General features: G+C 42.1%; 1 protein-coding gene across 1 annotated transcript; it reads left to right on the top strand.

The window, feature by feature from the left end:
* The first annotated feature begins 455 nt into the window (after positions 1–455).
* MFSD9 (major facilitator superfamily domain containing 9) lies at positions 456–20,451 on the top strand. The gene is made up of 6 exons (XM_081264775.1): positions 456–668; positions 4,462–4,549; positions 5,760–5,803; positions 10,225–10,354; positions 12,719–12,928; positions 16,885–20,451. The coding sequence occupies exons 1-6, from the start codon at positions 504–506 to the stop codon at positions 17,673–17,675; spliced, it is 1,428 nt and encodes a 475-aa protein (XP_081120901.1). The 5' UTR covers positions 456–503; the 3' UTR covers positions 17,676–20,451.
* Positions 20,452–23,374: the final 2,923 nt, after the last annotated feature.

The raw sequence follows: 23,374 nt of genomic DNA, 5'->3' as shown, positions 1-23,374 counted from the left end.
GGCAGAGCACCAGAGAAAGTGCTCAATAATCAGATGCAGGATTTTCAAACAAGCACACCAAAGCTTGGTGATCCAAATTAACTTATTCTGTCACAGTGAACCAAGGACCGGAATCTTGACTCTTCAAGCCAGAGCTGGCCAACACCTACAACGACCCCCAGCTAGCAGAAGAATCATGAAATTCCCTCCCATTTTTCAGTGACAGGGCAGCAGAGGAAACACAGCCTTCTCGTAATCCACACAAAACTAACCCGCTGAGGCGCGCCATTTCTCGACCAGCCTGGGACCCCTCCCCGCTGAGTGACCAGCCTCCAGCCTCGGAGCCCCCAGCACTCCGCTGTCGTGCGCAGGCGCGCTGCCCACTTCCGCCTGGGGCGGGGTCGGCGCGTCGGGGGCGGGGTCGGCGCGTCGGGGGCGGGGTCGGCGCGTCGGGGGCGGGGTCGGCGCGTCGGGGGCGGGGCCAGGCGGCGACGGCGGCGTCAGCACTCGCAGCCTGCGCTCCTATGGAGCTGGGGGGTGGCCGGGGACTGGGCTCGGCGTCGGGGCTGGCCTCGGCGACCCGGGAGCCCCCGCCCGAGCCGAGGACGGGGACAGAGGTGGGGCCTCCGGGCCCCGGCGACGTCCGAGCCCGCCGCTTCCTGCTCTGCCTCTACCTGGTGGGATTCCTGGTGAGTGCGAACCGGGCTGGGGGCCAGGTAGGCTGGGGCTGGGGCTGGGGACTCCAGCGAGGCTCTGTGGTGTTCAGGCTCCGGGGATTTGCAAAGCTCAGCCAGGGATGCGGTCCTGCCATCTGCTTGTTCAGTTGCTTCCCTACCTCTCAAACCTCAATTGTCCCTGTCACTCACGTCCCTCTGCATCTGGCCACACAGCCTACTGTCCTCCCTGCTTTCAGTTGGACCCAGTCCTGGGCGCCCTCGACTTCCTCTGCCGTTTTAAGAGCCCCAGGACTAGCCTCAGGTGTGTCTTATTGATCTAGCCGCTCTCGAGGGTGACCCTGGGCGTTAAATACTCCGGCAGGTTCAAGTCTGAGAGCTACCTGGGGAAAGGCCAGCTGCTGCTGGGGCAGCGGCTGCGGTAGACCAGGGGTAGGGAAAGTCTGTTGATGATCCCACCTGGACTGAATTAGGCACATTTTCTTTCGGGCTCCCCGTTGACTTGATGTTTGAAAATGCAAATCACGTGAACCTTACACTTCTTCCTTTGGACAAAACGTTTATGTATTGCACAACACAGGTTTCCTCTCATTATGATGTGTGTGCGCGCGCGCATGCGCCCGCTCGCAGGTTGGGGCCAGAAATAGTCTTTTCCCCTGTGGATTTGAAAACTTGGAGAACCTAGAGTGTGGTAGGGTAAATCCATTAATTTAGTATTATGGAATTTTTGAACATGTGCCATGTGGTAGGTGCCATGGAACTCCAATATTGTAATGTGGAGTTCCTGCCACCAAAGAACTTAAAAATCTTACCCATAAGCTTTCCTTGGTAGTCCCCAACCACTATAACTGCAGTGGCCCTGATCCACTTCCTCACCCCCCAACCCCTTCCAAGTCTGACTTACTGTATACAAGGGAGATCTCTCGGCTTCCATTCACTATTGCAGACCCTGTGCCTGTCATGTTCTCAGGCTCCATGCCTTTGACATCAGAGCCTGGCACTCCTTCTGCCCCGCTCCCTTCTTCCTTTCATCTTTTTCCTTGATTCAGTCTTAAGATGCACGTGTTTTTCCTAATTTCAGTCTAGTTGCCCAGAATTCAAAACTAGTGAAGCCATCCACCCTCTGAAAAGTGATGTGGACTTCCAGCAACTATGGCCCAACTGGACCACTTTTGCCAAATGGAAAGAAAATTTGAGCCCTCCCTTGCAGAATCCAGATTTGTTTTCAAAAGGTTTTGGAAACTAACATTACCTAGAATTCACAATAGTTATTTGAGCTTTACAGTACAACAAATCATTTCAAAGATTGTACATGCCGCTCAGCCTTCCAATATGGATTGCTATATTCACAGCCTCTCATATATTTTCCATATTATGTGTGATGGTGAATATAATCTAGAAAGCATGATGTAAAATTTTGTGATTTTAATGATGTTTTGGAAAAAAAAATCATTAGATGCCTAATATCTTCAGGGGAAAATGCAAGATTTCCAGAAAACCAAGAGTAGAGAGAGATTTTTTTTCTCTATTTGGTGGAAAATGTTGTAAACAATTAAAATATATGCAGCTTTGTCTATCTTTGAAGGATCTAATGCTCCTTTGCTAGGTAGATTAAGGAATATCCTATATGAATTATTATTCTTGATATGTTTAGATATGTAAGAATGCCTAAGACTCCTGGAAAAAAAATGGTTTCTGATTGGGAGACAAAGGGAACAAGATTAGAAATATATGTCAGAATGTTCTATTTTAGCTCTTACCTGTACTCTCATGTTTTAACTTATTTTAAAAAGAAAACTAAGATGACCTGATAGGCCTTTGTTGGTTAGGAATCTAAGATATTAAGATATATGATTTTAATCCTGTCTTTCCTCCAGAACCCTGGTGAGATATCTACTGTTTCATTAGCTTTTAGCAAGTGGGAATTCACTTTTGATGTGGTAGTCCACCAACAAAGAAGTAGGAAGGAGTTCCTACCTTGAAAAAGGTGCCAAATTTTTTAATGTATTCATCAGTTTTCATTGAGAGATATTAATGTTCAGTGAAAGGCTTAGGTGAGCCCATCTGACTTGACTTTCTTATAAACGATTACAAGCATATGATCAGTTGCCAAATGCAATGTACCTTCAAAGATGGTGTTTTGGGAAGCTATGGATTCAGAAGAAGAGAGGACTTGTCTTTTATAGTAAAGGAGATAACAGATTTAGAATAGGACTTCCTGAAAGAGCCAGCAGCCGGGCTCCTTGGGAAAAGATAGACTTTTTCAGACTCGCATAGTACTAAAATAATACTAAGCATCAGCTATTGCTTCTGAATCTGTATTTTCATATTTACCTTCCATTGATCTTGGCCTGTGACATAAATATTTCTCTCCCATCTGTAACCATTTGAATATTAAATGACACAATACTGGGACACTTGCTGGGGAAAAAAAAATCTTATTGGGCAATTGAGTATCTTTTTCTGAAATATCCAGAATGCTCAATAGCTGGTTGATCCAGCATGACAGAAAGAGATAGAAATATCAGAAGACTGATGAGACAGAACTGATAGAAAAGCCCTAAAGAAATTGATGCAACCTTTAAAAGAAAGTTTAAGTAATCATAAAATTGACTTGATAAGCCATAGTTTTGGAAGTATACATTTATGAGCTAAGAATACTAGATATTTGGTATATGGCTATCTGAAGATGTAACCGTGAAATAGAACCTTTGAAGTATATGTGGACATTCATACTTCTCTTATTATGTGAATGCACATCTACCAGAAGCTCAAATATTAGCTCTGGGCCTAAACAAAATATTTTTTTTGTGTGTGTGTATATTCTTTCAATTTAACCAGGTGTGTAGAAAAGGGAATTCAGGCTTTATAAAAAGTATGATGTATACATTGTTATTCTTCCCCTAAGCCAGTTGTAGAAGGTAACCAAGTGAAATGAGAGCAAAACTTAAAGGAAAATTAAATCTTCCTAGTAACTCCAAATACCCAGCAGGGACATACTTATCCTCAGAACTCAAGAAAGGAGATGGATTTGAACCTGTCTTTTGTGTGAGACCTTCCTCAGCCATCGTGCCACTTAATACTCATGGTGGTTTTACCAGGCAGGAATTAGATCCATTCTTCACAGGAGATAGCACTGGAGTGTGGTAGCAGTAAGTAGCGTTTCTAGGGCACAGGTTCGCTAAGGGCCCAAGCTGGAACTGAAAGCTGTCTTTCCGACCTATCCACCCATGCACTTTTTGTGACTTGACTGCAAAACATCACCCTTCCCACTATGCTTCTCTCTCCTTCCTGCTATCCTTAGAATTTCTTTTCATGTATTACCTTATGAAGGTAAACTGCAGGTTCTAGCATATTTGCTGCTTTTTCTACCTGCACAAGTACATTCTAATTTTTAATGAAGTTCTGCTTCACCAATAAATACGAATCATCCCTCCCTCCTCTCCTTCATCTTCCATAGAACATTGTGGGTTTTTCATTTGCTTGTTGTTTTTATTTTATTTGAGAAAATTCTGTTACACATCCTCCTTGAATGTTAAGGGTCAACTACAAACAAGGTGAAGTTAAAAATCGATCCTAGGTCAGGGTAACCCAGGCTTTTACACCTGACAGCTGTTATAACACGTTTTATTAGGATTTCTTCCTAACTTCAACTGATTAATATGGCATACTGTGGAAGCTTTGATATCTTGAATGTTAGAAGTTTAGATGTTGGATTTATTTTTAAAATCTGTTTATAATTTTAGGATCAACACTTAAAAAACTGGTAGATTTCAGTACTGACTTCAATCTGTGTTTGCTTTCTTAGGATTTATTTGGTGTCAGCATGGTTGTTCCTTTATTGAGCCTTCATGTCAAGTCCCTTGGAGCAAGTCCTGCAGTAGCTGGAATAGTAGGTGGGTGGTTACTGGTGCTCATTTACAGAGCACTGGATTTGAAATCCTCTGAACTTAGTACCTGAAAATATCTCAGTCTTACAGCCAGATAGAATCCAAACAAGGTATATGAGAAATGAGAGAAAATGAATTTTCTGAATATTTAAAATATAATCCTGAAGCAAACATAATTCATCTTTTCCTGGAGTACCCATTTTTAGAATGACTTTGAAGTTGGAGTGCTGACCCTATATCCCATACCACCACTGGTGCAGCCAGTATACTGGTATAGCCTATCTAGGGATCTGTCTCTGTTAAAGGATAGAAACGAACTCTTGCCTACAGGAGCCTATAATCTCATTTGAGAGATCAGAAAGAGTCTACAGAAGTCACATCTGTGGGGATGGGCTTGGGTGAGCCTCGGTAAATCAGTTGCAACCTCTCTGCAGTCCCACCAGTACTTCTTAGATGGGGTTTCTCTGCCTGTGCAATGTAAAAATTCTATGCAGAATTGATTGATTAATGAAAGAGGCAGAACTTAGCAGGGTTTAAGACTATGTTGATGAACAAAAAATCCTTATGACCAACAGCACTTAAGCATTCACAAGCTAGAAGAGCAAATGTTTTGAGAGAATTTTGTAAATAATCTTTATTAAAATCCTGATCCATACCATGATTGGTATTTTCTTTGAGAAACACACTTTGAATTATATTGGATCACCTAGACTTCTGAAGATTTTTAGGAAAAACAGAAGGAACAACTAGCATGATAATGGAGTTTAAAACAAAACAAAAAAAGAACCTCTATAAGTTCCTTATAAAATTAAAGCACTTTGTAAGACTGTAAAATGTTAGAGATGTATGAGTCATTGTTAAAATTTTAAGACCAAGTAGGATTTCTCTAGAATTCATATTTCTGTTCCCTTGAGTACTCACCATGCAAGTTCTTGTGTCGGAGCCACCCAGTTCTCACATACAGAAGTACTGTCTTTCAGGGTTTTTCAAGTCAGCCCCTGTCTATATTCTCTCTTCTGCTTTTCTCAATTTTATCCTAAAAGCCTTATGTCATTGTCTTTTTCCAACCAAGAAAACTATATGGGGCAATCTCCTTTACTAAAAACAGTCCTTATGCTTTTCTGTTAATTTCTCTGAAATTGTCACTCCATTAAATTATTTCTGGGCCAGATCTAGGGAATTTTGCTTATGTTCTTATTTGTTTTTTGTTTTGTAGGTTCCTCCTATGGCATTTTGCAACTCTTTTCTAGCACATTGGTGGTAAGTTATCTTCCATCCGGCAGCTCATCTCAAGATCATAGCGTATGCTTCTGAGGGTCATCTATCTTAGATTGAGTGCTTAAGGTTTACAAAAGTAGGTTTGCAGATGGTTGCAATGTGTGGTGTTGTTAGATCAAGTAGGATCCTTTCGTTATGCATTCTTTTTATTTGGCCTGTGAGAAGGCGCAGAACTAAAGGGCTCAGGTGGCTTGTTCTGGGAGACACACTGGGTGAGTGGTAGATCTGGGATGAGATTGTAATCTGCTTTTTCTATAAGTCCCTGCTACGTTTTTACTGAAAAAAATGTAAACAAAAGTATTGACAATTTTTATTGTTTCGTTTAATCTGTTTGGATTTCTAGGATTCTGTTTGGGGCTGTTTAAGTTGAACTAAGAGTCTTATTATTACAAGACTTAAGTGAATCGACAGAAGCCATTTGGAGTGGCTGGTTGGTTTTAATCTGCCCACGTGTGTGGAATGATCCAGAGGCAATCCTGTCACTCTGCTTTTGACCAGTCAATAATTTGAAATTCAGAGACTTCCCCTTCTCTCTCCCTGGTGTATTCTACTGTGGCCACTCTGATTTTGGGACCTCATGGTCCAGTGATCCATAGAATGATCAGTTTAGTCTCATGGATTGATCATCAGTGACTGGTCTGGATAGCTGGCCTGATGTTCACATGTTTAGAAGAAAGATAAAGATATTCTGCATTTATGTATCCCAGTAGTTGTTTCCTTGAGTTTTTAATATACATACGTTTATATACATATATATGTATATGTATATATATGTATTTTTTTTAAAAAAATTCAGTTGGATTCCAAGATGAAATTTTAAATAACAGCTACTCCCTATTGATCTTTGCTTTTGATGGAAATTTTTTCTTCATTTAACTGTGTAACAATCATAGTTTTATTCTCATTTAAACTTTTTAACAACCCAGCAAAGTAGTTGGTATCTTCATTTTATATATTGAAAATTAAAACTCATTAGAGTTTAAATAATTTGAATCATCCACCAGATTCGAGGCTCCTAATGTCCTGATGTCACCTGCCATTGCCTTAGTGATATAGAAATAGATGACTGAAATTAGACAGGCACTTACTTATCAGTCAGAATGTCACCTTTCATACTCTTGTGACAGTGGAATTTGGGCTATATCTTAGTAAACACCTCCCAAAGTTTTGGTTATGTGTGTCTATTCCAGCGTGAGGCCAAGGTGCATGTCTCCCACCTCTGTCCTGGTGCACTCTGGCCTCCTGGAGATAAAGACTGGTTGTAATTGTTTGACTTTTGTCACTAGCACTTATTGGAGGATTTGACACATGGTTAGCATTTTGTGAATGTGAATTTTTACTGCTAACTATGACCCTGCCCACTTATTCAAGTCGATTGTCTTACAAAGCACTTACACATATAGCTACAAAGCACTCTTCGCATATAGCTAGAATTTAATGAAAACTTTTCTTAAAAATTTGTCAGAGAAACACCTAATTAAAATTTCTTTTTTAACCAATACTTTTATAGTACATATTTTATGACTAGCATTTATTAAATTTTATGCATACGTAATTGTATATGTGGTTATATGTGAATGTATCAAGTCCTGTTCTGAGAACATTGTTTAATGTTCATAATAACCAGCATGGAGGGTCATTGTTGGTCTTTAGTGATCATTTTATATTAAGCACATAGTGTTGAGAGGGGAAAATTATCTGAGGTAGAATTTATTCCTTTTTTATAAATGAAGAAACTGATTCTTAGAGAAAGTAATTAATATGTCCAAAATTCAGAATTGAACCCAGATAACTTGGTCCTGCGGCTCATCACCAGGTTATACCAGTGCAATGTTAGCTGCAAGGAGGCCAGAGAACCTGAATCAAAAGTTCAGATTTCTCCTAAATTCAGGAGGCCAGTGATCCACAATCAGAAGGGAGGGGGAAATTTCTAAAATCCATTGAAATGTATTTTGGGGAGAAGATTGATGGCACTTGTAAAAGGATGGCATATTTGGAGGATTTGCCCTCAGAATGTTTCATAGTGAAATTTTAGGACAGGTTATATACTTGTGCAATGAGATCTTTTAAATCCTTAAAGATAAGCATATAAATAAAATGGGGAAAGGGAATCAGCAGTTGTGGCTGGCTTCTGGCCAGGAGAGGCAAGCTGAGGTCCTGTGTTTATCAGAGGGGTGTGATGTAGTCTCGTTCACCGCCTAGGCAGGACTGATGAAGACCTGTGTATTGCTCAAGAAGCAAGGCTCATCCGGGGAGCTTCACAGGCCCAGCAATCCAGTCCTTGACCCGTCTCAGATGATGCTCCATTGCTATCACAGTATCTGGCAAATTTTATTTTAAGGCAGTTTTCCTTCAAACAGAACTTCACCCCGAACCTTGGTGTCTAGAATGGGTCAGTGCCGTGGTTTACGGGGTGTTATTTGTCAGGCTATGTCTGTCTGCTAGTAGCAGAGCACTTTCCACGGGTGTGAAGACAAAAAGTGAAGCTCAGTGCCCCAATCTGAGCATCCACTTCAGGTGTCTGAATTGCCACCAAAGGCCCAACCCCTGCTATCATCCTCTTCTACCATCCTTGAGTGGCTGCTCAGCCTCCCTCATGGTGGAAAGTGTCTGAGCAGGGAGAAGGGAATGAGGAAAGAACAAAAGGCCAACTAGCCACCTCTGAAGAACCTTCTCAGAGCCTTACCTGGTAATATCCAGTTGCATCTTCATAAGCAGGGCTGTCTGCTTTCAAGTGAGGGTGGTTCTTTTAGCTGGGTGTGTTGCTGAGGAACAGAGACTATTCAAGTAAAGATGAGCTAGAAAGGTGGCCTAGAGCCCCACTTACCTTGCTGCTCTCTTTCCACCTATGATCCACCCCAGGGAACAGCAGGACTTGAGGCAGCCTCTCTGTGCCTGTTTCTTTCCTGCTGGCCTCCGCTTGCTTAGTACCTCCTTGTGTGCCTCTCAGCTCCTGTTCCCCATGGGCTCTGCTTTCCTCCCGCAGAGACACTGGGAGATCCAGCTGGTTACCACCAACCTTCTAGTTCCCTACTGGGCAAGCCTCCTCCTGGCCCTCCTTGTGGTCTCAGCAAATGTCCTTACATAAAGAATGGCACAGTGGGGAGCCCATACCTGTCAGGACTCTGAGGTGGATGTGAGATGCAAACACACTGCAGTGCTAGCTTCTCAGGAGAAAATGCAGATGGTACCCACAATTCATCTCATCTGGAGGAAAAAAGTAAAATATCAGGGAAAAGATGCCACTTAACAAATCTGCAAATCTTTTTCATTGACAGTATACAATGTTGGAACATGGGGAACAGAGACACGCAAACCAGTGTGGGATATTGATCTTTCAAGGAAGTGATGTGTCAGTGTATGTCAGATACCTGAAAATATGCCTATCTTTTAACCTAACAATTCTAGTGCTGGAACTTTATTCTAAGGACATTTTCAGGGATGTTTGCTATGAGGTGCCTCTTGTAGCATTATTTATTTTGCTGACAAATTGAAAAGAACCAAAAGTCTAACAAAGAGTAGATTAGTTAAGTAAACATAGGTACATAGTGGGATGTGGAATATGATTAAAAATGAGAACATGTAATCCCAGTGACTTGGAACGCTGAGGGGGGAGGTTCACAAATTTAAGGACAGCTTCAAAGACTTAAGAGGCCCTAAACAACTTAATAAGACCCTGTCTCAAAATTTAGAACAATAAAAATAAAAAGGGCTGGAGATATAGCTCAATGATAAAGAGCCCCTGGGTTCAATTTCCAATATCCACCCCTTCAGATGGTAACAATGGCAAATTTTTAATGACATGCAATGATGTCCAAATAATAAAAATGTAAGTTATAAAATAGAGTTCTACAGACCATTTTCTTAAAAGAAATATACCGTACATAGATTTGGGATCATGTAGATTTCTGTTCTTCATTTTGTTTTTCAGTATATTGTAAATTTTTAGACATGGACACTATCTCTGAGGAGTTTAGTGGCATAATATAATGAGAATAAATTTTAAAATGGGGCTTTGTAAATGATGTTTCACCCTTTCTTCAGATAATTCTCAGTTACCAGATCATCAGGCTTCAATTTTTAGATAAAGAAAAGTATATTTCTTTACTTTTTAGCTCAGTGATAAAGAGTCCCTGGGTTTGAGTCCCAGTATCCATCCCTTGTGGACATATAAAAATATATCCTATAAAGTCCACAAGGATGGATAGATAGATAGATAGATATCTTTTCACTCCCCTCGTGGGAGGGCCAGAGGAGTAACTTAACCTGGTCAGAGCGCAGCAGAGCGCCACATCTGAGGCCCTCAAGCCAGGTTCTCTGACTTGGTTTCGGGGTCGGTCACACTGTCCTGGGCATGGTCACAGTGGTGATCGTGACTGTGGGTCTTTTCTTGCTTTCCTCAGGGTTGCTGGAGTGATGTGGTGGGAAGACGGTCCTCCTTGCTGGTGTGCATTCTGCTAAGTGCCCTGGGTTATCTCCTCCTTGGAATGGCCACCAATGTCTTCCTGTTTGCCTTGGCTAGGGTCCCTGTGGGTAAGTGCTGGGCCATGAGTGTGTCTTCACTCAAATCTCTGTACACAAAGCCTGTCCCTTTGATTAGAGCTCACCTAAAGAAAGGGCCTTGATAACAGCAATGATAATAATAACCCTATCATCGCAGCTGCTGATTATTGAGTCAGGAAATTTACCTCAGTCTGTTTCCTGCAGACTCCTGGAAATCTGGAGGTGGTTGGGGAATAAGGCTATGATTGTGATGTAACAGCTCATGGGTTGTCTTTTTGTTTCTGGACTGGTCTTGACTATTTCTAACATTTTGAAATAGCTTTTAGTTTGTGCATTCGTTGAAATATTTTGTCTATTCTTAGAAACACCATCCATAAATTCAGCTGATGTCTGGTGGGTGATAGTTACTATGGAAGTCCTTATTCTCTCCTGGAGCATCCAGAGACTGGAGTTTCAGTATTTCATCCTGTACCTGTGAGAGCACTGACGGTCTTTGCTACTCTGGTTCCCAGGTCTTGACAACTGGACATCTGCCCATATTCAGTCAAACTGCTTGGTCTAAATTAACACCCCAAAGGAGTAGAGCATCAGATGAGGCATTAAACATTTAGCTGATGATCAGCTCACTTGGAATTTTCACACCATTTCTGGAACACACATCTTTAGTCTAAAAGTCTATTGAGTTCACACTCTAAAATTCACAGTTTTTTCATTTACTGTAAAAAAGTGCTTGAGGTTTCAGCTCAAACATGGTGAACAATCCTAACAAACCCCTCCCAGCACACACAAACTCCCACTGATGGCTTGTCCATGTGCATGTGGCGCTGAGTGTACTATGTTCTTGAAGTGCTGGCCGTGTGGCTTCTCACAGCGTGCTCCCTTTGCCCACTCACTGTCACGAGCTGCTCATAGCTAAAGAAGCTGAGGAGGAACTTGGAGGAGAACTGGGATTTGTTACAAAATGGGTACAGATTTATAAGGAAGATTAAAATGTTTTTCTCTTTAACATGAAACGAACCTGGTTAACTGTTGATAGCTCTATTATATGGACATCATGATCTTTGCAGACAAGTAAAGCTATACATAAAAATTTCTTCTTCAGGGCCCATGTGACTGCCGTACCGTTTGGTGGTCATGAATGGGGAGGGAGCCCTGGAGAGTTTCACCAGGGTACTACTATATCGTCTGTTGAGGATGTAGATCTTTGTATCCTAATAGTGAGTCACTGACTTTGAATGTGCCTGAAATGGATACCTGGTTTTCCCCTCTCGGCCTGTAAAAGACTAGAGAACCTTTCTTGGGGTTGTTCTGCAGTCCTCTTCCCTCCTATGTGTAAGGCGAATCTGACATTGATATAATGTTTTTTAAATCACAGAATTCCTATAAGACCTCTTGGGAATCATCTTCCATCCCAGCCCTTCCTTGCATTTAAGAAAACAAGTCTAGAAAGACTCAACCTGCCCAATTTCTAAAAGGGACTTATAAGTTTGTTTCCAGAAGACATTGAGTGTCCAACAGATGCACTCTCTAATTCTGAGGCAGACCTGGGCCCAGATCCATTAGGATGCCTGTGGGGAGTTCATCAGAAGCCATCATGTCACCTCACAGTTAGAAGCGATTCGGGCTGACCTGCTGGTAGCCATGTGTGATCCACAGACTGACAGCCACTGTATGTCCATGAGTGTGTGTGTGTTCAGCACATGGGGGTGTCTGAGGACATAGAGTCAAATACATCCTCAGAACTGTGCAGGTACAGAATCAGCTCACGGCTCTCAGGTAGTTTGGTCAACAAATCCATGACTCTAGCTAGTGGAAATCAGCTGGAATTGGGTGGATGAATGTGCACCATTTTTCGGCTTCTGCCCTGTCCTCTTCCCTGCTCTGCTCCTGCCCATGGCCTTTTACACCTTCCAATGTGTACTCTATGTTCCCTCCAGTGGAAACCCAGGCTCCGGAACTGTAAGAATAGCTTTCATATTTTTTCTCCTGGCTTTGGTCCATGGCTTTATCCTCAGGGTCAGGATCAGTGCTGGACGTATAGTAGGCTTGCAGTAATATTTATTCAGTAAGTACATGAATAAAGAACCATAGCTTTACATGAAAGCCGCCGTATGGATATGCAGATGGGTAACATAGAACTAGAAAAGCTGGGATGTCATGACAGGAGTCAGGGAAGCTGAGGGCTCAGGGGCTTGCTGCCAGACATGGTGACCTACCATGGTCATGACACCAGCCCAGCAGTACAGTTACTGTGGGCTGGGACCTGTAGATCTTACAGATTCAAAGAAAGTAGAGGTCAGGACTCCTTCTGGGACAGAAATGAAGTGCAGGACCACAAGGGAGATCCTTTGGGTCTGAAAGAAGTTACAGAGCATGTTTCTTGTCCTCTTGCAGGTATTTTTAAACACACCCTCTCCATCTCCAGGGCTCTGCTTTCTGATCTGGTTGCAGAGAAAGAACGGCCACTTGTACTGGGACAGTTCAATACAGCCTCCGGCATGGGCTTCATCCTGGGCCCCATGGTCGGGGGATATCTCACGGAGTTAGACGGTGGATTCTATCTTACAGCCCTCATCTGTTTTTCTGTCTTCCTTCTCAATGCTGGTAAGTTGATGGTTAAGCACAAGACTATACTGATTACTCATGTGTATGGACTCTGCGTGTCTACCTACTTTTATCTCCTAAAATTTGTGTTTGGTTGGAATAGGCAGACTTGTTTAAAAATCAAAGTCATTTTGAAGAACTTCCGTATCATTGTTTGTGATGGTTACACCAGTTTACATTCTCACCAGTAGTATGTACGACCCTTTTCTTCAAATCCTTGTTATCTTTTTTTTTTCCTTTCTTTTTTTTTTTTTTTTAATAACCCTCTTAACAGAAATGAGGTAACCTTTTTTTGTGGTTTGGTTTTGCACTTCCCTGATCTTTAGTGATGTTGAACATATTTCATGTACCTGTTGGCCATTCTTTATAAAGAAATATCTATACAAGTTTTTTGCTTTTGCCCATTTTTTCAGCAGGTTTTTTGTTTGGTTTGCTGTTTGTTTTTGCTGTTGAGTTGTGGGAGCACTTTGCACATTTTAGATATCACTCCTCTACTGGATATTGGATTTGCAAACCTCAAGTCCATGCCATGGTTGTGCCTTTTTACTTTCCTGTCTATTTCCTTTGCTGTGCAGAAGCTTTTGGGTTTGATATTGTCACAGTTCTCTATTTATTCTTTTGTTTGCTTGTGCTTTTTGTGTCATTTCCAAGAAATCTTACTAAGGCTAATTTTAAGAAGCTTTTTTTCCTTCTTTTTCCTCAGAGAGTTTTATAATTTCAGGATTATGTGGCTCTTGAATCTGTTTTGAGTTTATTTTTGTGTATAGTGTAAGGTAAGCATTCAGTTTCATTCTTCTGTGTGATGCATACTCTCTTAGTTGTGGTTTAAGTGAAAACATTTTTAAACTAATTTATTAAAAATCTAATAAGATTGTGGTATTTTTTTTTAAAGGAAAGAGTACCCCATCCCTGCTTCAGTCCTTCCCCACTGTGGCTTTCTGTCCATCATGGTAGTGCGCTGCCTCAACGCAGCCTGCATGGCTGCACCTCCTCTGAGCACTGGCCACTGGTTCCTGGTCGTCCTCACGCTGACCAGGCTGGCTTTCAGGGGAGAGCAGTATATGCTGGTGCCTTGCCCTACCTGCCATGTTCTTCCCATATATTACTGGCTTTCTCTTCCCACCATTATTCAGGTCTCAAATATTTGCTGCCTTAGGTCTTCCCAATCATTTTGCCTGAAAGAGCTCAGTTTTCTTTATAGCGCTTTCCTTGTAGCACTTCTCTTATTAAATTGTTCTGCTTGTGTTGTGTTTGTTCTCCCTGCTCCCACCACCACCCTCCCCCAAACACACACCTCTGGCTAGCACACTGCACAAGGCCAGCTATTTTGTCAGATCTGCTTACTGCTGCTACCCCACGCAGGATGGACCAGACGTATGGCAGATGTTCAGTAACATTTAATAAATCCAAAGCGAGACATAGGCTGGGTGGTCCTTGGCTGCAGAGCTTGTGGCCTAAAGCATCTTTCACCATCTTTGCTAAAAGACTGGGCTGCAGCCAGTCCTTGGATAAACAGCCACATAAACAAGATAATTTGTGCTATTTAGTTTCCATTGTATTTACTCAGATTCTACTTTACTAGAACTTTCTGAATCTTCTCACTCAGGGCATGATGTTGAATGATAACCATGTTGGGTTAAACTATCAGATTCAGGAAGTAAAGTTCAGAAGTTAAATCTCTTAGTACTCATAGGAATCATGTATGGTTTTCTGCCAGGAACTTGACCTATGACCTCAGCCAGGGGGCAGGCCTGATTGGGTAAATTTGGATAAAATGACTTCAAATACATGATCAGTAGTGGGGCCAGTTTGTGAATGTGATATTATTCAAAGTCCAGAGTCAGCATATAAACAAAAAATGATTATGGAGTTCTAGTTTAGATTTTCCATTGATAGTGTTAATATTTTGTCCTATTTAAAGCCTGTGAATGGATATGGGTCAGTTAGGAATACATTCAGTTGCAGGTGTTCCCAACCACTATGGCTTAAAGCAATAGGGATTTACTTGTCCCACATTTAACCTGGGCTGATGAAGGTTTCAGCAGAGGAGTGGGAGAAGGACTGGGAGAGACAGCAGATAGTCTCACAGAGGGCTCTGCCCATCCAGTGCAGTAAACACGATTCACTGCTGTTTTCTCATTCTAGTTTTGCAGTCTTTTCCTGCTCTTATGATTTGTATATAAGGTGTCTTGAAAAAAAAAATAAATAAATAAAAGTTCGTGTGTTAATGCAGGAATATTTAGAGGCAAAATGATTAGATTATGAAGGCTGTGCCCTAATAGGTAGATTAATCTATATGATGTATTAATAATTTGAGTGTCATACTGGGTGGTAACCATAGGTAGAGTGTGGCAGGTCACTGGGGATGTGCCTGTGGAGGATATATCTTGTCCTGGCACTTTGACCTCTTTTTGCTTCTGGGTGCCCATGAGCTGAGCAGCCTTCCTCTGCCGTGCTATTGTACCATGATGTTCTGCCTCATCTCACCTCGGCACCAGAGCTATGGAGTGGTCCCATCATGGACTGAAACCTCTGAAACCATGAGCCCCATATAATCTTTTTCTCCTCTAAAAATTATCTGGAATTTTAGTCACAACAATGAAAAGCTGGCTGACACACCTGCCCATGTGACTTTAGTTGTTTGGCTCGGCCCTTTTACTCAGCTTCTCACGTCCTTGCTCAGATCTGCCACTTTGCCCGAGGAACCCTTTCTCGTGTCTGTAGCCCATGTCTTCTGTTCTGGTTAAAGACTCACACTCTGGCATCTGAACACACCAATCCTGATGGCAGGGCAGGATTATCTTAATGGTGGTCAGAACTGCACTGTGTTCTGTGAGAATGGCAGCCCTTGAGATTTTGCAGGTGTGACCTGTGATACCACACAGAGGCCCTGACTTGGGCTATACTGCCAAGCTGTCTCCCTATACCTACGCCAAGATTGATTTGTCGCTGTACACAGCAGACTGAGCCTCCCTGCAACATGACCTTTACATTTCAATCTAATTGCCTATTTACTTGTGTGAACTGTTTTGGAGGCTTCAGTTCTTTGAGGACAGGGATTTTATATTCCGCATCCAGCTATGTTAATATATCAACAAGCACAGGGCTTAGCACTTAGGAAGCACTCCGTAAGTATTGCATGTTCAGATGGATGGATAAGTGGATGGACGACAGATACGTGGGCTTGTGGCTACATGATAGACAGGGATTCAGAAAGGGTTTTTTTTTAAATTAGTTTATTTAATTAGGTATACATGATGGCAGAATGCATTTTGATTCACTGTACCTTGCAGCACAACTTTTCATTTCTCTGGTTATACAGGATGTGGTGTCGCACTATACACGCAGTCTCACATGTACCTAGGATCATGATCTCCACCTCATTCCACCACCTTCTTGCCCCCATGCCCCTCTGCACCCCTCCCACCCTTAGTTAAGAAAGTTAAGAATTTAAATATAAATTTAAATTTGTAAGTTTAGATATTAAATGATGCAATATTTGAGCTTGGGAGAAAGTGGATGTTTCATGGTATAGCTTTGGTGGGGTTTGTGGAAGGTGAGGAACCTATTTCTAGAATCCCCTCATCACAGGGGAGCTGTGAGAAGGGTGGACAAACTGCAAGTGAAAGTGCAGATTCATAACCTATCACTATAATTGCTTATACCCCCAAGGAGAAAAAAAGTGGTAGTTTTGTAAGTATTCTTAGGAGGATTAAGATTAAATTTATGAACTTTGCTTCTCAACCACACAGCCCCTGGCTCAGCAGCATGCCCTGAGGGTGAGGATTCACACAGCTGCAGTGGGGCATCTGCGCAGTCAGGGAGGAGGGGAACTGGACAGTGTGGATTGTCTTGTTTCTGAAGCTGTTTGCCCAGGGGTGGGCCACGAAGTAGGCCACTGAGTAGGAACTCAGTGCTTTGGGTTTGTGCTAACAGGTCTTATGCCCTTTGAACAGGTCTCGTTTGGCTGTTTCCTTGGAGTGAAGCAAAACTCAGTGGTACAAAGAATGGCCTGAGATTGGGCAGGAAGCCTGTGCTGCCGGGAGAGACCGACTATGAAGTGCCGGAAGCAGCCCCCACTCCTGGGGCCTCAGAGAGTAAAGAGACTGCTCGGTGGCCCTGGGAAGAAGTCACGTGGGCCTTGCGGGACATGAGGAGCCTGATATTCTCCGAAATGTGGGACATATTCCTCGTGCGCTTGTTGATGGCAGTGGCTGTCATGCTATACTATAGCAACTTTGTCTTGGCCCTGGAGGAGCGCTTTGGGGTGCGGCCCAAGACCACGGGCTACCTCATCAGTTACAGCAGTGCCCTGGGGACGCTGGCCGGCTTTGCCCTGGGGCCCATCCTGCGGCTGTACAAGCACAACTCCCATGAGGTGCTGCTGCACTCCAGCGCGCTCACCTGCACCCTGCTGCTGCTCTACTCCACCGCGCACACCATGGGCGTGGTTGTCCTCTCCTCCACGTTCCTGTCCTTCTCCACCAGCATCGGCAGGACGTGCATCACAGACCTCCAGCTGACCATGGGCGGGGCCCAGGCCAGCGGCACCCTCATTGGCATGGGGCAGTCGGTGACAGCCGTGGGCCGCATCATCACCCCTCTCCTCTCGGGGGTGGCCCAGGAGGTCAGCCCTTGTGGTCCCCCCATTCTGGGGGCAGCTTTAGCCTTGGTGGCTATTTTCATAATGTCACTAAACAAATCTCGCGCTGGAGGTGGTAGAAGTGGTAAATTAAAACGTGAATAGGGTGGATCTGGACCACACCGAGAGGCAGAGTGGCGTCTGTGAGTCAGGAACAAAGGCCATAAATAAGGGCTCTTCAGAGAGGGGGGCTGGTGTGAGTGAACCTTATTTCCTGGTGGGTGGCTCTGGTGTTGGGCTCCCAGATGGGCCCCGGGCTGTGCAGCTGTGCTTGAGTCAAACAGAAGTCACAATGGAAGGCAAGAGAGTTAAGATTGGAGGGATCCTTTGCCTGGGGGCCATATGCAGTGTTTACCTCTTCTCATCTGGGTCCTTGAGGTTAAATTTCTCCTGAGCTAAAAACTACCAGCTCAAGAGAAGGAAATGATGGTAGAAGAACAGAACATGGTGAGTGAGAAAGTGAGGAAACCACAATCTTCTCCTCACTGAGCAGTGCAGCGACAGCCTACAATCACATGCAGACCACCTGGAACACGGGCTTCCTGGTAAATTCCATAAGCTAAGGGGGAGCCTTGCTGCTGTCAAAATCCTAGAGGTTGAAGAAGCTGCTTTATTAAAACCAGCCTTTCACTTCCTCAGAGTTGATTAAAACCCAGATGCTGACCTTACCCCTGGACAGACTCTGTGGCTCTATGAGACTGAGAAATCTGCAGTCTTAAATGCCATTGGTGATGTCTTGTGCACTTAGATGAAGGATCACACTGAGACATACTGTCTTTCATTAAAGTAAAAGCCTGAGACCCGGATGTTTTTATCAATGGCTAATTAAGTTTCGACTGTTAAAACTGTAATCACCATGTGTTCCACTCTTCCCACCTGACAGCAAATGTACTCGATGATAGGAGGAACAGGTTCTGCAACCTGCTCCCTGTCTTCATTGGGACTAAATCCCCCTGAACTTCAGCCATGACAATCTGCTCCTAGAAGCCTGTGTCCCAGTCACATTATGTCATTCTGGTGCTGCTAGGCGGTGAAATCAAAGTACTTGAATGCATTTAAGATGAATGTCTCATGCAGAGTAAGGGCCAGGTGTCATGCCATATTGGAGGAACTTGATTCCATGGGGTTTGTATTAAAAATCATTTCCTGTATTTCAGTTCAGTTCTATTCCCAGGAAGAGCCTGTTGACCTACAGGGAAGTGTTCTGGTGTGTCTTTACCTGGGCCCTCTCTAAACTGCTATTAGTTAGCATCATTCAGGGGGTCAGGAAAGGGACCCTGAGTGAGAACTGAGCTCACTTGCAGGAAAGGCACGCGGTGGGCAGGCTACCCAGTGCCGTTACATTGGTTCCTGATAAAAATCACGGGGGGGGGGGGGGGGGGGGGCACTTTTCTTCATACTGCCAAAGTTCACATTCCTTTTAATCCTTTTAAATAGTCCACTAGGATATTATTCCTATTTTGAACCTAACACACATGTAATGATAAACAATATGTTAATACACTAATTTTTCATAACTTGAATATTTATTGTTTGTAAACTGGAAAAATATTTTCCATAGTTTCAGAAATTTTGAATGGCGTGACCCTAAATATTTATAACAATTGAAAATATGTTTTAGTTTGAAGATTGTCCTTTCTCTTACCTGGCTTCAAGAAAAATCACTTTTCATTAGGTGTTAAAATGGTAACACAAGAGCTAAGTGCTTTTGAGACCAAAATATATATGAAATGTCCTTGCTCTTAAGGAGCATACTAAATGTCATGGAGATTAGACTAATGGGACAATAAATAATAAGGGTTTATGTAATGAAGTGTAATTCACAAGGATTTCTCCAAAAGATCAACTTTTCTTCTCAGAAATGTGAGTTTCTTAAAAGCTCTTAAATATAGCCATTTATTTTTTAATTTTTTTTATTTTTTTAGTTTTCGGCGGACACAACATCTTTGTTGGTATGTGGTGCTGAGGATCCAACCCGGGCCGCACGCATGCCAGGCGAGCTCGCTACCGCTTGAGCCACATCCCCAGCCCTTTAATTTTTTAAATTATAGCACTTTATTTTGAAGTTGAACAAAACCTAAAACTTAATGAGGCTTTATGACTAATCAGATACATGAAAATATTGAAAACCAAAGATTGATCTTACTCTACAGAATAGAGAAATGTTGTTATTCTCTGCTGGTGATTTGAGTTTTTGTTAAGCTCATTTTTTTTCCCCCCTAGAAAATATTTCCTCCCAGTTCCTCTTACATAGTCTAGCATCTTGTTGTTCAAAGTGTAGTCCGGAAATTGGCTGCCTCATCATCTCTGGGAGTTTATTAGACATGAAGATGCTTAGGTCCCAGCACAGACCTCCCAGGGACCATTTTGACAAGATACCTAGCTGATTTGTTTGCACAGGAAAATTTGAAAACCACTGGTGTAATGAACACTTTTTATATTGTTTATGGAATATGAATCTCAGGGATATTAAATCTGTTCAACTAATATTCATGTTGTTGTTTAAATTTTCTTGGGTAACTTCCATAATCCTCTCTAAAATATCAGTTTGGGTCACAAATTTTTTTGTAAGTCAAAAATATTTTCCTGTGGTTCAACTTAATAATTTTCTATGGAATCATAGAGAGATTAAACTTGCCTGGGTGTTTATGAAGGAAGCAGAGACCTTTCCAACATTATGCTGCGGAGGATGGCTTGGAGCTTGGCGTTCCAGTAGACATGGCCCAGTGAGAGGAAGCCGGGTGCTATAATCCCAGCATCTTGGGAGGCTGAGGCAGGAGGATCGTGAGTTCAAAGCTAGCCTTAACAACTTTGTGAGGCCCTAAGCAACTCAGCAAGACCCTGTCTTTAAATAAAATACACACACACACACACACACACAAAGCCTGGGGATGTGGCTCAGGGGTTACGCACACCAGGGTTCAAGCTCTGGTTCAAGCTGTGGTTAGAAAAGAAAGAAAAAAAAAAAGGAGCAGGGTGTTCTTGCTGCCTTGGGTGGCCTAGACAAGAAAGTGTGCAAGGGTCATGCCTGACTAGTGGAGTTGCTTAGGGTCATGCTAAGTTCTGGAGGCTGACCTCAAACTTGTGATCCTTCAGACTCATTGTCCTGATGGCTGGGATTACAGGTGTACACCATCACATCAGACTGAATAAGTCTAAATGTAAAAAGTATGGAAATTCTTCCTTTTTCTCTATTGCCTTCAAAGAAATTTCATTTACCCCGTAAAACAAATCTCCTGGAAGTGTGATGTTTTATTTTCCTTCTTATATATGAAAGTATTCATGGAGAGAAGCCTGTAACTGTGAGAAATGTGGGAAGTCTTTTAGGTTTTTTTAGTTCCTTCTAAGAACTGGAAATATTCATCTTGAACGATTCATGCAAAATAATAATAATAAAATAATAAATCCCATTCAAGTAAGAAATGTAAAGGCTTTAGATATTCTAGTTTGTTCAGTTGTATGAAAGGACTCACACAGTATCAAAACCCTGTGCATAAACAATGTGGGACAATATTCAACTTACACAGTTTCCTTCAGACACGAAAGGAATGAGATCACCTTCTGTCCTTTAAGCAAGGTGGTCACACTGTCAACTTTCCAGGTCTTTTGAAATCACATGGAAGAACTCATAGTGGAGAAAAGCCTTGTATGTAGAAATGTGGCAAGGCCTTCAGTTGTTTCAGTTTCATTCAGTCTTGTTCAGATTTGAGTACATTTGTTTTTCCTTTTTTTGGTACCAGGGATTGAACCCAGAGTTGCTTATGAACTGAACCACATCTCAGCCCTTTTTAAATTATAAAAACTTAAAACATAGTCTCACTGAATTGCTTAGATCCTCACTAAGTTGCAGAGGCTGGCTTTGAACTTGTATTTCTCCTGCTTAGCCTTTTGAGCCATTGGAATTAGTTGTGTGCTTCCTTCAGCAAGTGACATCTTTCCTGAGAAAAGCTCTGCAAGTGTGTGCCTTCATTTCTCCTTTGTCTATTCAGAGGTAATGGAAATGCATCCTGGGATGAATGAACATTGCATCAGCCTGAGGATGTGAAAGCAACATGCTTTTATGGGTTAAACCTCTGTTTACATATTATTAGATTCTATTTTTCTTAAAAAAAAAAAAAAAAAGAGTCATGCCTGGAGCCCAAAGAAGGGGTTGAAACCGCTGGTTCCCTGGCCTGGCCTGTGGGAACCAGATTCCTGGGCAGGAGGGCCCTCAGGGCCATTCCAGGTGGTGCTCCGATGCCGCCCAAGTGTCTGGTCTGGGCAGAGCTCTCGGCAAAGTTGAAGAGGCTGGTGGTTGAGTCTGCATTAACCTGCAGAGAACGCGCGTGGGCATTTATAGGAACTTGTTCTCTGGAACACTGAAGATGTTTAAAAGACTGTCTGGCATCTTTTCCTGAGGACACTTTTATGAAAGATTTAGAAACTTACCAGGAGTGAGAGTCAGGTCAGGCTTGGGAATATTTCAGGAATTTGGGCAGCTTCATTCAGAAAACAGCTGCTCATTTGGAAAACGCAGTAAAAACCTCATCAGGGCGATTCTTCACACCCAGTTCCTTCCAAGCTAACTTCAACATGCTTTCAAGAAGTTTTTGAAATGAGTGACTCCAAATCTATGATGAAGTAACTCTTCTTAAAACAGGGTAATAAGTTGAAAAATCAGTTAGGCCCAATTCTCTTTTCCTGAAGAGCATGCCAGTTATATAATTTTGCCAATAAAATTGTAATTAAATACTATTATAATAAATTGTATTTTTAGAAGTCATTGTTGTATCCTGATTATATATTTATTTAAAATTCAGGGTCCCAAAGTGCTTGAAAAATCTAATCTCCAGTATGCTAAAACACAGCTTAACAGTAATAAGACTTGGGCTTTTACAACCATATGGTAATATGAAATAATATATGTATTCTGAAATTTATACTGATGGCTATTAAGTAGGGTAATTTGAGGTAGCATTTGTTTCTAATGAAGCAGATACATAGTGCGTATTTTTAAACATTTTTTACTTTGGATCTCTGCTTTTACCCAAATCTCTAAATTCACCACACATTTTATAGATAGCTTTCTATGAAAAAAAATTAAAATAAAACTGGCTTTCCTTGTTGAATACATTGTAAGAAATGGTTCTTATTCTTTGAAAAGAAATACTTTGAAACAGTTCGTGTTTTTCCTTGAGGGGAGAAGATAATTACAGCTGTTATGGAGGAATGGTAATTAGTACTAATAACTTACAGAGCATAAAAGGGCACTGTAAGGATCTGGTTTGAACAAAGAATTATATTTTTGTCAATCTTGATTAAGAGTATATTACATCTTGAGGAATAAAATTCTTTTTTGCAAAGCATACTCTGGAGGGAAAAATAGTTAAAATACTTATTAATGTTTGCAATTTACAACATGGATAGGATATACCCTTCCTTCAGGCTTATAAAAAAAGATCACTTCAGGCCTTGACATTCATCTCAAGACCCCAGAAGATGCCTAAAACCATGGGTAGTACTGAACACTGTATGTCCTGTTTTTTTCCTAAACATATGTAAATTTAATACTATTCCATCTAAACTAAGCACTTATCATGCTTGGTGTCCATGATGGAGCTACATCAGCAAAAGTAGCGGGCATTTCTTCTTCGTCCTTCACAATTCCACAGAAGATTTGTTCTTACTGTAGATCTTAGCAATCTGTTTATGACTTTGTTTTCCAAGTTGAATACTTTCACCCTTTTACCTAAAGGAGGCACTTTACAGGTTCCCTTTGGTGTCTAAATTGCTAGCCTCACTACTCTTGGGCTTTGGCACCAGAA

The sequence above is a fragment of the Spermophilus citellus genome (assembly GCF_964194105.1).
Source record: "Spermophilus citellus genome assembly, chromosome: 13".
Lineage (NCBI taxonomy): Eukaryota > Metazoa > Chordata > Mammalia > Rodentia > Sciuridae > Spermophilus > Spermophilus citellus.
This window is presented reverse-complemented; position numbering and strand designations above follow the sequence as displayed.